This window comes from Mchenga conophoros, linkage group LG8 (assembly GCF_057382185.1).
Source record: "Mchenga conophoros isolate Kocher_MC1m ecotype Shallow Benthic linkage group LG8, M_conophoros_male_GT1.1, whole genome shotgun sequence".
Taxonomy (NCBI): domain Eukaryota; kingdom Metazoa; phylum Chordata; class Actinopteri; order Cichliformes; family Cichlidae; genus Mchenga; species Mchenga conophoros.
Genome location: NC_140533.1, coordinates 14817560 through 14832278, shown reverse-complemented (window position 1 = coordinate 14832278; position 14719 = coordinate 14817560). Strand labels below are relative to the sequence as shown.

At 37.4% G+C, this 14719-nt stretch overlaps 1 protein-coding gene across 1 annotated transcript; it reads left to right on the top strand.

The window, feature by feature from the left end:
- The first annotated feature begins 1084 nt into the window (after positions 1-1084).
- Positions 1085-13706, top strand: LOC146568409 (integrin alpha-M-like). Its single transcript, XM_085284451.1, has 29 exons — positions 1085-1165; positions 1345-1448; positions 1890-1960; positions 2630-2744; positions 4258-4385; positions 4512-4657; positions 4936-5086; positions 6107-6257; positions 6489-6562; positions 6701-6821; positions 6960-7099; positions 7226-7372; positions 7465-7674; positions 7780-7913; positions 8849-8991; positions 9098-9252; positions 9389-9514; positions 9835-9908; positions 10996-11137; positions 11227-11325; positions 11423-11502; positions 11585-11671; positions 11774-11843; positions 11939-12037; positions 12140-12220; positions 12341-12451; positions 12603-12716; positions 12796-12906; positions 13088-13706. The coding sequence occupies exons 3-29, from the start codon at positions 1910-1912 to the stop codon at positions 13178-13180; spliced, it is 3153 nt and encodes a 1050-aa protein (XP_085140577.1). The 5' UTR covers positions 1085-1165; positions 1345-1448; positions 1890-1909; the 3' UTR covers positions 13181-13706.
- The last annotated feature ends 1013 nt before the right edge of the window (positions 13707-14719 follow it).

Below are 14719 nucleotides of genomic sequence, written 5' to 3'. Positions count from 1 at the left end.
TAATAAGAGTAACATTAAAACTAACTAGCTGCCGCCATTGTTGGAAACTGAGCAGGGCCGCGCTATGAATTCTGGGACACAGCTTCTTCTTCGGGGTTTAACGGCAGCTGGCATCGTTGTACATGCAGTGCTGCCATCTTCTGTTTCAGTCCGTTATTACACTCTTAAATCCTGCTACTCATTCCTGCGTCTTTTGGGATCTTACAAAGCTTCAAACGACGCGTCGACTATTAAATCAGTCGTCGACGATTTTGATAGTCGACGTAATCGTGACTAGTCGACTAATCGTGGCAGCCCTACTTGAGGGCGTACCACTGTTACGAAATGTATTTCAAAATAGGTTTCGCAAAACTTTGAAATCATGACACTGTCATTGTTGAATGCTGTGACATGAAGCAGGAAACAAAAAAGTGTTAGCACTATGTGACGTTTTGACTACTCTTAGCATGTCCATAAAAGGAAGGCTTTATTTGTGTGGCAAAAATAAACAACCGGACAGCTGTAGGATCGCAACAATACACGATTTTTACTGGACAGTAATCATAGCATGGATCATAGAATGGGTGTGGCATGTATTGATGAATCTGACAAACAGTTCAGGAGGAAAGAGGAATATGCACACCAGTAAAATTTTCTACACAATTCAATTTTTAGTACTGCAAAATAAGCAAATGTGTACAGTATATTAATAGTTTTTCATACTGTAGCATAGCAACAGCATCTTTTCTTGAAAGTTTTAAGTGTCAGTATTTTGCTTTTGACAGATGGAGTAAGATATAAGAATCAAAGACACAAAACTAATTCCATAGTAAAATCTTAAGTATGTTTTTCAAGTGAATGATTACCTGCCAGTATGTTCAAATCTAGTATCTGACTTTGATGCTCTCTAGTGTTAACTGTGGAAAGCTGTGACTGGATTCAAGAGGTGGAATCAAACTAACACATACACTGTATGGAGTTCCTCATATGTGATTAGAATTAGAGATAATATAACCAGGTTATCATCCTTTACAGTGGCTTTAAATAAAACTACAGATGTTCTTCCTTCTTCTTTATTCTCAGTGTTAAATGCTGCACTTTGTTTCACTATTGATCCCGTGGCATGGAAGGCCCTGAATAACTCTGCTGCTGGTTTTGGGTACCAGGTGGTTCAAAGACAATCAAAGTAAGTCACATCATACATTGTTATGTCGATCTATAACTGCAGGTTTAACAATCATTTCTGTTAAGGCCCAGGGTAATAAACTAACAAGGATATAATACTTCTTAACAGGAAACATATGGGGTTTATTTAACCACAGTTTGCACTCTAGACTTCATCATTGTCTGAATTTATTTCCTCAGTTTGCTCGTCAGTGCTCCCCTTGAACAGTATTCACAAAATGGAAGAGGAAAAGTATATAGCTGCACCACATCTTCCCCAAACTGCCAAAATATCCAAATTGATGGTAGGTAACCAAATGTGATGAAACTCTGACAGAAACCATGTTGACATCAAAGAAATTCCCCACAGACGCTAGCACAGAAACTTTTTTAACTCAAATCACAATAAGTAAATATCTTAGTTAGTAACACTGAAACTTGATGAAGTAAAATAAGCAAAGAAGTCAATGTTATTAATAATGTTATTGTTACAATGTTTCTTTTGTAATTATTTAAAACTTTAAAATGAAGCAATAGTGAAACTGAATCCTATTTGCATTGATATTAAAGCTGCCTGTTATACATCCTGGTTCACAGTGGAGAGAAGTTTCGATGTCTAACACTTGTCATATCAAATGGGGAAGTGTTTCAGTCATGGTTCTTTGCAGTCATCGATTTAAGTCTTGTTTTTTTCCTTTCAATTGCCTTTTATTAGTATTTAAATTTTCAATACACTTTCAATACAGCACCCGATTTTGCAGTAAACATGTCTCTTGGTCTGACAATGAAAAGTGATCCCGCAACACAAAACACTGTGGTGAGTTACTGAACTGCAGACACTATGAGAACTTTGTTAAAAGCACTGAGGAGCAACATCCTCTATCCTTATATGTCTTGTTATTGTTGCATGAAGGTCATCCCATGAAAAACCAGTGTGCCTCCCACCTGTCCTTCACAGAATCAGGGTTTACAATAACTTCAGCATATTCAATGAAGTAGAAGTCAATGCAAAACTTTGTCTCCTTAATTTGAATATGTGTTTCTTTTTATTTCAAGTTTTACATATTTAAGCTGCATTAAAAACTAAATGTGTTTATAGGCCTGAAAACTTAAAAAGGTTTGAGGAAAAATGTTATTTAAAAACATATATGCACAAATTTTTTTTTACACACCCCAGATACTTTGGTGGCCTCTAACATGGATTTTTTTAATAGCATTAAGGGACACATTTGAATGGCTTTAAATAGACTGAAGTTATTTTTTAAAATCTACATATTCTGCTGGATCGTGCAAGATGTTTTTTTTTTTCAGTTTTGGTTGATTTTATAAGGATTGAACCGATGTTTATGGGACTTTTTTTTTTTCTGTTTTTTTTGTGTCCCGTTTGGATCTTTAGCCATCAGAATTGTTGTCTTAAGGTTGATTTTATAAGGATTGAACCGATGTTTATGGGACTTTATGGGAACTTGACTTTGTCTCCTCTCAGGTGTGTGGTCCAACAATTCCAAGGGACTGCAAAAGTATCACCATGTACAACGGTGTGTGTTTTCACATGGACCGATCTAATACATTTGGACCACCTGTACCTTCTTCTCCAGACGGTAACAATAAATGGAGTTTGTGAAAATGTGTCCTTAATAATTATAGTCCCGGTGCCTCCTTAATAAAAATCTCTTGCATTTTTACTTGAACATAGTCTTACAATCATTTATATTTGTGCTTGTATAATCTCAAATCAACTGAAACTGTCTCAAGACTTCTCTTATATATTCCAGCAATTAAGGGTTAATCAGAAACAGTAAATAGAAAATTATGTTTGTGTGAGATGTGATTACTCATAGATGAATATAAGTATAAGTTGTATGATTTGTTGATTATTTTTTTGTTTGTTTACAGTTTTCCCGTCTAAGCCTTATTTCAGATTGTCTGTTTGGATTCATTGTATTATAGTTTTATCCAAAGAGCTTTTCTAGACTAATTTGACCTGAATCCATCAACACTGAAACAAATGATGGTAAAATTTGAGCTAGCCAAGATTAAATCTACAGCATAAAAATGTATTTAATTCTAATGATCAGAATTTTTTTGAGATGGTCTCTTCAATTCCCATATGAAAAAGAAATAGTAAAAACTTATATATGATTTACTCATGAAAGTGGCCACTTTCATGAGTAAATCATATAAGGCTTACATGATTTACTCATGAAAGTGGCCACTTTCTCATTACTTTCATACATTGTTTTAGTAAGTATCCAAAACATACAAGTTTCATTATATAATTTTTCAAGGGATCTTATATCTGTTTTCACTCTTATATGCTTTTCATACAAGTTTCACACAAGACAGATACAAACTTTATAAGGTTTATATATATCTTTTCCATATGGGTTATTCAGAATGAAATAACCATATCTGCATGTAAAATGAAAGTGTTATTTGAAAAACAAATACAAAAACACCCTTTGATTTCAAATTCATTACAAAAATGAAACTAAGCCTGGTTGTTTGGGTTATGCAATGCATGACAAAATGCAAGAAGACTAGTACAGACACACAAGATCTTTGGGGGAAAAAATTAAAAGGAGACCGAGAAGTTTACTTCCCTCTAAAGCTACCTACGACTTCTTTAAAGCTCCGTATGCAAATAAGTAATGTATTATGGTTTTCCTGGAGAAAATAATTTGTGTTGCTGTGTGTTACATCACGATGTATTCCTGTTACATAAGAACAACGTAAACATGAGGCTACTGTCGCTCACAGTAACACAAATTCCAACCGTAACAAGAACATACAGTACAGAGGGTCTTTCTTTTAGTGTTGTAAGTTTGAACACAATGCTGTTTCTATGACTGTAATACAGGAAGAAAATACAAGTAATTAGAACTGAATGCAAAAATCAAGGCTACAAATAACTAAATTAGCTTAATAACTAAATTAGGCTTCTGTAAGCAGTTTTAAGACTCATTTAAACTAATTTAATATCTTAATCTTAATTTCTTCTTTTCTTTCTTCTTATAAAATACTAATTGTCTAAATATGTGGGTATTCATAGTCGATTTGCTAAAATGTTAAAATTCACCTAAAATAATCAATTTCAATTCATTTATTTGATAGTGTGCCCGACACAAGTAGACATTGCTTTTCTGTTGGATGGTTCAGGCAGCGTATCTGTCTCTGATTTTCAAACAATGACGACGTTTGTGGAAGATCTAATCCAGGCATTTCTGTCAGTTGATGCACAGGTAAGACACTGTACTACCTTTCAGTTATATCGTATTACAGACACAAATAGTTTCACCCGCTTTTCATTTATCTCCATAAAAAAAGGCTATTCTATATTTTTTAATATTGTTTCTCCCTTTCTTCAGTTTTCTGTTTCCCAGTTTTCCTCGTTACCTCGGGTTCATTTTTATTTCAAGAAATTTTCCTCATCTGGATCACTAAAGACTGAAATCGATGGAATCACACAGCTGGGGGGATCTACTCATACAGCTGGAGGCATCAGACATGTTGTGTAAGGGTTGCAATGATATTACTGAAGCACTACAGTTAAATCATCTGGACAGACTTCCTGTGCAGATAATTTCTGTATTGACTGATGCAAGAGTTTTAAAAGAAGAACTTGCATTAACTAGATTTGCAAAATACTAAAATGTCCATGAGCGATAATACAAAACAAATGGATGCATGCAAAGTAATAATCATTCATGCAATTTACTCTATGATCAAAATGTGCACTGTAAAAACATGTTTTATGTTGAAATTAGATTTGTTTATTTTTTAATTTGACAGAAACAATGTTTTCACACCACAAAGAGGTTCCAGACCAGATGTGAAGAAAGTCTTGATAGTAATTACTGATGGAGAATCTAATGACCGGTATGACCTGGGAAATGCAGCACAGGAAGCAGGGAATCAAAACATTGTTCGATTTGCTATTGGGGTAAGTACCTCCATTATTTAAACCTGCATAATGTTTAAAATTTATACTAATAATGTGTTTTGGTTATTTATTAGACTACAGTCACATGTTCCTACAGTATATGGAGCAAAGTAATGAGCCACCTACACAGAAACCATGGAAATCTGGGCCGTATCATCACACTGTTTTTACACTATTGTTAATGTTAATTTCTCCTCTATTGGGTTTCTTCACTGGCTTCCTGTTGAATTCCAAATCCTGCTCCTCACAAACAAGGTCTTAAATAATCAGGCTCCATCTTATCTTAATGACCTTATAGTACCATATCACCCCATTGGAGAACTTTGCTCTCGCACTGCAGGCTTACTTGTTCTTCCTAGATTGGGAGAAGTGGAATGGGAGGGAGAGCCTTCAGTTTTTAGGCCCTTCTTTTGTGGAACCAGCTTCCAGTTTGGATTCGAGAGACAGACACTATCCCTACTTTCAAGATTAGGCTTAAAACTTTCCTTTTTGCTAAAGCATAAAGTTAGGGCTGGATCAGGTGACCCTGAATCCTCCCTTAGTTATGCTGCAATAGACGTAGGCTGCTGGGGATTCCCATGATGCATTGATTATTTCTTTTTCAGTCACCTTTCTCACTCACTATGTGTTAATAGACCTCTCTGCATCTGCATGGCAGATAACCATCCCTCTTTGAACCTGGTTCTGCTGGAGGTTTCTTCCTGTTAAAAGGGAGTTTTTCCTTCCCAAAGTGCTTGCTCATCAGGGGTCATATGATTGTTGGTTTTTTCTCTGTATGTATTATTGTAGGGTCTTCCTTACTATATAAAGCGCCTTGAGGCAATGGCTGTTATGAGTTATGAGTGGTATCTAATTTCAATAAATTTCAATAAATAAAAAAGCTAAATTAATAATGGATATTGTATTAATGTCTGTATTAAACAGACCGTATTAATCTTTGTATTAAACTGTATTAAAGTTTTAATAAAATCAGTAAATAATTTTGCATTAAATGTAAACACATGTTTTAAACAACCCTAGGTGGGGAATGCATTTATTAAGCCTGAAGCAGAAAAAGAACTACGCACCATTGCATCGTCTCCCTCAGACAATCACGTGTTTCAAGTGCAGGACTTCAACACACTTGAAATAATCCAGCAGAGTTTGCAGGACAAAATTTTTTCCATTGAAGGTAAATTATATATTTAACATTTAGCAAGCTTTGATACAATTTCTGTAAATGTTACATTGCATTATTGTATCATTGCTTGAGGCTAAAGGTCGATTTCACGAAGTATTGGTGAAATGAAAAATAACTATTGAGGCACCTTTATAATAAACAGATATCATTACACTAAATTACTAGTGTAATGCGTTGTGTTGTGTCTATCAATAAACCTTTTTATATTTTATATTTTTACAGGATCTCAAACCGGTGGAGTCTCACTGAAAATGGAAATGTCTCAAGAGGGATTCAGTGCAGTTATTGTGCCCGAGGTAATTAAAACTACCTGAAACTCACCAGACAGTCTAGTCATAGAAAGAGAGATTCAAACACTTTTTATAAAAACAAGAGTCCAGATTTTAAAGGTAAAATAAATTGTATATAAAATGTATTTCCTGTCTGCACTGTAGGGAATTCAGATGTCTATTGTTGGTGCAAACCAGTGGAAGGGAGGCTACGTGCAATACACAACAGGAGGCCAGAAGCTGAAAACATATGAGGATGTGTCTTTGGAGTCTGACAGTTATCTTGGTAAGAATATTACAGCTTTAACAATCTAACTCATACACATGTAATCATGTATATACACAGCTCTGCTGTAATTCTTTCACACAAATACGTATATCAGATTTTATATCTATCTTCTCTTTTTGCCTACCTAAATTCTAGGTTACTCCATGGCAACTGCTAAAACCCAAAGTGGTTCCCTGACAATTGTTGGTGCTCCAAGATATAAACACAGAGGAGCTGTGGTCGCTGTTAATAGAGAAAGCTTTGAAAACCAAAAGATTGAGCCGTTGGCATCACAGGTATGTATTTACAGCAAGACCAAACCGAATGGGATTATTAACTGGTAGTAAATACTTTCTTAAATACAAATTGTTGTCATTTGGCTTTATGTGACTATTTTCATCAATAATGTGTTTCTTACACAGTATCAGACTGGTGAATATTTCGGGGCAGAGGTGTGTACCATGGACATAAATAATGATGATATCACTGATCTAATCTTCATATCAGCCCCAATGTACATGGAGCCTGATAGAGAGGGAAGAGTTTATGTTTGCAGACTAACTGGTTTGGTAAATCAAAGTTTTATCCACTTCAATTAAATGAATCAGTTTATTTTTCAACTTTCTTAATAACCATATAATATTCACTCTCCTGCTTTTAGTTTGTAGAGTGTAATTTTGATGATCCGTTAGTACTAAGAGGACATTTAGCTGTCAAAGGAAGGTTCGGCTCTTCTCTTGCTGTGCTGCCTGATCTAAACTCAGATGGATTCAGGGATTTGGCAGTTGGAGCACCTTTGGAGAATAATGGTGAAGGCAGCATCTACATATTCCACAGTGAAGGAGGACGAATCAGTCCTACTTACTCACAGGTACACAGCATCAAAGAACTCACGAGGATATATTAACACAGTTATCATTTAAGGCCCATATCTATACAATAAAGTTTGATTAATTAAAATATTTCACGTACACAGAGAATTACTGGCTCTGAGGTCCAGTCAGGACTGAAGTTCTTTGGAGTGACAATCAGTCAGTCGTCTTTTGATCAGAGTGGTGATAAACTACCTGACTTAGCGGTGGGTTCAAAGGGCACGGTTGTCTTACTGAGGTAAGTCACAGTCCAGATAGATACTCCAGTCATGTGTTATTATTGTCTGTGGTATGTCTACCAACTTTGTCAATGCCAAATGAATGCGCCAACTGTCAAACGATTAGGTCAATTTGAAGACCTGTGCATTGGTTTTATATAATATAATAATGAATCATAAATCATCATCAATGATAAAGTGATTCATGAAAAGTAATTTTTAATCTTTAATGGAATACATATGCAGGATAAAACAGGCATCTATTTTTTTCTCCCAGAAGTCACGTTATATGACTTAAAGTTTATCATGTCAAAAGCCTTTCTGATCATGAGATAAAAAAATTTTTCGTTGCGACATGATGGAACCCAGGAAAATGGCAAAACATGACATGCATGCGAAGTTGCAGTAAGCTGCCGTAACAGCAGAGGGAGCGATTTTATTTCAATCCGACGTGAACATTATCACAGGAAAGCGTTTTAGCGGACATTATTAACACATTTACATGTTTATACATATTAGACACCTAGCTTAAACGTTTTTGGCAATTAAGGACCTTGAAATGTTCTTTATACGTTTTGTGTTCACTATTGATTTGTCTTTACATATGTTATCTCCCTGTGCTGGTAATACAACTTTTGCATGCAGAAATGCAACTGCATGCGTGTCCACTTCATGTTTTGCAGAAGCGTGAAATAAAAATGGTGGTCTGGTGTCTATTACACGTTTTGCCATCATATTGGGTTGCATAATGAGAGGTGCTCTGGTGACTAAAGGTGGAATAAATGTGGTTGGTTGAGACTGAAGTCTCAAAATAAAATGCGTAATTTATAACAGTAGCCTTGTTGTTCTAAAAAATAATTTCCAAGCAGAAATGGAAATGACTACATTACCCAGAAAGCTGCTGTACTAATTGAAAAACCAAATGTTGTTCATATGTGCTTTTCCTTTTTTCCAGATCAAGACCTATTGTAATGGTTGAAGTCGAGGTGTCATTCAGCCCAAACCAAATCCCTACTCAGAATGTAAGCTGCTCAAAACCACTGCAGAACACAGCTACAGTCTGCTTTACCATGAGCAGAGTGTCTACAGTTGATCGAGGTTCTTTATTCTCCTAACTTTTTCAAAATCAAAATGGCACTGCCCATCCATTTTCATTTTTTAGTATATGTACATTTGTAACATTTTAAACTCTGATTTATTCCAGCTCAAGCTAGAATTAATTATACTTTTACACTCGATGCTACTCGCAAACCTCCAAACAACCGAGCTTACATCAGTGGGAAACAACGAGAGGAGCCTCGATCGGTCATTGTTGACTTAAGTACACCAAACTGTTCAACTGTAAACTTCTTTATTGAGGTAAAACAACATCAGAGAAAAACTAATATAACCAAAAATCAGGTTCAATTTGGTGAACAGCAGATTTTGTTTTCCATTTTGCTTTTAAGAGTCTTCCAACACGGAACCTAAATCTAACACTGCTGTCTTTTTGCAGGCCTGCCCAGACGATGCTCTCAATCAACTTTCCAATGAGCTCAAATTCACATTTGACGGTTTTCCTTCCAACACAAATCTCAGACCAAGCCTTGCTCAGCAGGCTCAAACAACAATAATTTATCCTGTAAATACCTTTAAAAATGTACTAGCTGGACATGAACTGAAGAACACAGCATTAGTTTTGACCTTATTTTTCTGAATTAACTTTTTGTTGCCATAAAATTGACTAACACCTCTTCTACCGAAGAATTCTTGGGTGTGAAAAGGACTTTGCTGTTTTCCAAAAGTGTATCAAGAATATTCAATTTGTTCAGATTAACAAAAATGTAAAAGTAAAGTTAGATGACAGAACAAACAGATTATTCGTTGGATTCACCGATGTTTCATTTATTATGTAAATAATGTGTAATATACATACTTTTCACATCATGCTGTGTTCCATAGTTAGGGTTTGAGATCAACTGCGGCACTGACAACAAATGTGTTGATGACCTAAAAGTGGACTTCAACTTCACCAGGTTATTATATTATATTATATTATATTATATTATATTATATTATATTATATTATATAAGGCAGCACGGTGGTTAGCACTGTTGCCGCACAGCAAGAAGGTCCTGAGTTCAATTCCACCATCAGGCCGGGGTCTTTCTGTGTGGAGTTTGCATGTTCTCCCCGTGTTTGCGTGGGTTCCCTCCAGGTACTCCGGCTTCCTCCCACCGTCCAAAGACATGCAGCTTGTGGGGATAGGTTAATTGGATAATCCAAATTGTCACTAGGTGTGAATGTGAGTGCGAATGGTTGTCTGTCGGCCCTGTGACAGACTGGCGACCTGTCCAGGGTGTACCCCGCCTCTCGCCCTATGACAGCTGGGATAGGCTCCAGCGCCCCCCGCAACCCTGAAAAGGATAAGCGGAAGCGAATGGATGGATGGATATATTATATTATATATTTTGTCGAGAACTTTACAATTCACCAAGAAAGCATCATGGTCCATTATTCTTTACACAGAGACAAATACTCAAGAAGCTGTTTTTTTGACAATTATTAAAGAAACACGAAACAAAAGAGGCATCAATCCACTTGCACAAAATTAATCAACAGCATATCAGCTCACCAGTGGGCAAATGGGCTCCTAGATGAAAAGAGTATCAAAAAATTGCCAATTCACGTATATCTCTTCTCTACACACCTTCACACTAATCTGCAGGTTAAACCGGGGTTGCATAAAAAAACACAGCGCAAATGCCCCCACCAAAGGCACCCAGACACCTCCACTTCAGGCCCTCAGGTTCTTAATAAAACAAAATACAAAAGTCATTCATATTTCAAAAAGATACGAAAAACCAGCAAATATGGCCTTTCACATACAACACATACATAAGTGTCATACATTAAAAGGGCTCAAAGATTTGACCAATACACAAAACATAATAAAACAGCATCAGCATTGAAGCACAGCATATATGTTACATACTACATATTTTGAATTCTAACATAGTATGTTAGAATTCAACACAAATACATGCTATATTTAGCTTATGGAAAGCTCACCAACACAGTGCAATCTGTTTTCCTCTTCCTTTATTCTCGTCCTCTGTCAGATCCTCAGAGGTTAAAGTGGGCATTGATGAGCTTTTGAATGTCACAGTCACAGTGGAGAACAGAGGAGAAAACTCCTACAACAGTCGCGTTATTCTCACGTACCCAGCTGGACTCTCCTACAGGAAGTTCACCATTCAGCAGGTAAGGCATCAGGATCAAGTCTTTATCAGTTCATCACTGATCTGCTGCTCTCCCAGTGCATCCAGAAGTCATTTTATTTACTAATAAAGGGAAGAATTGAGTGCAAATCCTTGGACAGTGAAGATGGTTTATCCCGAGGAAGGACAGACTGTACTATTGACAAGCCAATTTTCAAGAGCAAAACTGAGGTTTGTTTTTTTTGATGCAATTTTCTCTTCTCACTTCTGCACAGTTTAGTAAAAAGATGTGAGGGAATCAAGATTTCTCTCCTTTATTTCAATTAAGGCTTTCTTCATTGTCTCCTATGGGATTGACACCAACAGTCGACTTGCGAGAAAGATCTTTGTCACTGCAAATGCCACCAGGTACTGTTCATTTGGTCATTTAGGTACTCCTTGTTTAATAACCCCACAGATACAGTACAACCATTTCACTTCTCTCTTTCAGTGGAAATCAAGAGAACACTACTACGAGTGAAAGCTACGAAATGAAAGAGATTGCTGTGAAATACAGCATTTCCATGACATTTGAAAAGTACGTGTGTTTGTATTTGTAACAAAGGAAATTATTTGCAAGCCAACATTCTTTTGTCTTACACATTATTTATATAATGTTTAAATGTTTAAATCTTTCTAGCACCCTCAGCTACAGCAATTTTACTTTTGGGATAAATAATTTGCAGAAACCGGTTCGACAATCAGTCACGGTAAAATATAATAAAATATAATAAATATTATTGTGTGAATTAGACCTAACCATTATAATGCTTGACTGCCTTTGTCTTTTCTCCCCATGTTTTAGGTAACAAATTATATCAGAGCGCTTAATTTCACTGTGGTGATCAAGGTTCCAGTGAAGCTTGATGAAAAAGAGATTTGGGTGAATTTGAGCAGCCTACAGGTAATAGAAAAGATACAAAAATGGGTCACAATTAGCTGTGTGATGGGTGAATTTGCTAAAATTAGGATCAATCACCCTGAAATTAATGTAAGTGTATTTCAGATTGCAGACTGTCAGAGAGGAAATGATGAAGCACCAAATGTCACAGATTCTGTTCCAAAGATACAAAAGAATAAAGTGGTGGTAAGTATGCCTCTGCACTTTTGCTACCTGTTAAAACTGAACCATGGTGCAGATTCAAAACATAACCTTGTACTGAATCACAGATTTGTTTCATTCAATTTTTTTTTAAATCACCTGCAGGACTGCTCTGTAGCCATGTGCAGAGTGTTCAAGTGCAACACCTTCATGGGAAGACTGCAGAGTAGGACATACGAAATCTCTGCCAACCTCAGTTCAGGATGGATAGAGCAGGTAATTAAAGGGTAGTTTTTTTTATAAATGATTTATACATATTTGGATTATAGGTGGTCTTATGTACTTGAATATGATAACAATTTCTCCCTTAAATTGAACAATATTTTTAATTCAGCCTCATCCTAGTCTATTTTTTTTTTTTCCATAGATTGGACTTCAATCTGCTAAATTCCTCTTGACCAGTACAGCCACTGTGGAGTATGACAAAGAACAATACATCTACTTTTCAACAGGGTCTTACAACAATCCTCCTGTTCGCAAGGTGACTTAGCATTACTTTCTCTTGTTTGAGATGTACAAGAGCTTAAATGTCATCCACATTGTGTCTCGTCATCTCTCAGATTGTAGCAGAGGTAGAAGTTTACCCTAAGCCAGATTTCACTAAAGCGATCATTGGAGGATGCTTGGGAGGGTTGGCTATTCTGGCTTTACTCACTGCTGGCCTGTATAAGGTGAAAGACTCTTCTTACACTTTTTCAATTCATTACATAGCTTTAATATTTTTAGAGATCATGACCAGTTAAACAAAGGTTAAAGGTTTTTATAGTCACTCATATAGTTATTTTCATTCATTTTGTTTGCAACTGCAATACACAATATCTGCCTTTTAATGTTTTTTCCTTGCACTTCTAGGCTGGGTTTTTCAAGAGCAAATACAAACAGATGATGAACGACAGTACAGAAGATGGTCCAGGGAATGATGCAAGTGCACTCACAGCAGAATAAGAAAATCATATTTGTAGTTGTACATTTACTCTATATGAAAAATTTAAGGCCCAGTGTGTGTAGCAATGTCCATACTACCACATTTGATTGAGTCAACAAAAGATAGCTTGCTGTGTTTGAAATTACTCCTTTGCTTGCTCATTTACTATTATCTAATATAGAGGCTCCTAGCTGTGTCCTTCCACTACCTTCAGAAGCAGAAAACTGCTGAAATTAAATCATCCGAGCAGAAAAATACAACTGTCAATCAATGCCTTAAACTTTAGACACCCGAGGACAAAGGAGACACAAAGTCTGCATTCTCAAATGAATTAGATGAGATTAAATTTAGTCTGTGAAAGTCCTGTGATGGATTATGGTTGGAAGTGTCTTTTCAGGGTGACTTTTTCTTTGGTGAAGAATTTTACTCTCTAATCTGATCAACAATAAAATATGTGTTGTCAGCTTTGTGATGTGAATTTTTAACTAATCATCAGTGTCTATCCTGTGCAGCATGTAAACGCAACTATGCTTCCTTTTTTCCTTCTTATTTGACTTATTATCTCACTTTTAATAAGAAGATAACATCAGCATATTCTTGCATAATTTATGTATTGGCAAAAGGACCATCATTTTACAAAACAATGCTATAGATGTCATGTTTCCGCTGTGTGGCAGGCAGGGATTGGACCCAAGCGCAAACTCACGGGGACACGGGGGATAAATTCAACGGAACAAAAAAAACAAAAAAATCACTGGCGTACAGTTCACCAATAACTCAGGGGGCCGACCATGCGGGCAGCAATGGGGAAACAGTTCTGGGGCCGACCGTGCAGGCGGCAATGGGGAAACAGTTCTGGGGGCCGACCTCGACGGCGATAACGTCCAGCTGGTGGCCCGGAAAGTGGCCGGCGATTCCGAGGTGCAGAATGTGGCTTGGGCGGCGGCGTGGCAGCTGCAGGACCAGGCGAGGCTGATACAGAAGCTGAGGCTGGTGCAGAAGCTGAAGCTGGACCAGGCGACGCTGAAGCTGGACCAGGCGACGGCGAAGCTGAAGCTGAACCAGGCGACGGCGTAGGTGCTGCAGGCCACGGCGTGGCAGCCCCAGGTGGTGGCTGGACGGGCTCCTCGGGCCCCCCAGCTGACGTGGCATGAGGCTGGACGGGCTCCTCGGGCCCCCCAGCTGACGTGGCATGACCAGTAGGGACAGAGACCAATGGCTGAACAGAAGGCAGGTGGTGGAACAAATGACTAAGCTGAACACTGGGGAGATGGCTGAGCTGCACAGTGGGCTAAGGGGTGAGCTAACAGTAACACAGGAAATTGAACTATGGACTGGGCTGCTAACAGAGCTAATGGCTGTATCCCAATTCAGGGTCTGCAGCCTTAAAGGCCCCATTTTAAGGCCGATTACGTCACAGCGACGCGACGAAGGCTGTCCCAATTCGAAGGCTGCTCGAAATGCGGCCCTCAAATGCGTCCTTCATTTCCCTGAATTTTAAGGATGTGGCGGTGTAGACTTCGTGGCCCAACATATCCCAGAATGCATAGCGCGGCGGT

What these genes read in the sequence shown, in the direction of transcription:
- LOC146568409 (XM_085284451.1), top strand. Translation starts at nt 1,910, where the DNA reads ATGTCTCTTGGTCTGACAATGAAAAGTGATCCCGCAACACAAAACACT. An exon ending in TTGAGCCGTTGGCATCACAG is followed by an intron (nt 7,100 to 7,225) that starts GTATGTATTTAC and finishes TTTCTTACACAG; the next exon opens with TATCAGACTGGTGAATATTT. An exon ending in CTGTAAACTTCTTTATTGAG is followed by an intron (nt 9,253 to 9,388) that starts GTAAAACAACAT and finishes GTCTTTTTGCAG; the next exon opens with GCCTGCCCAGACGATGCTCT.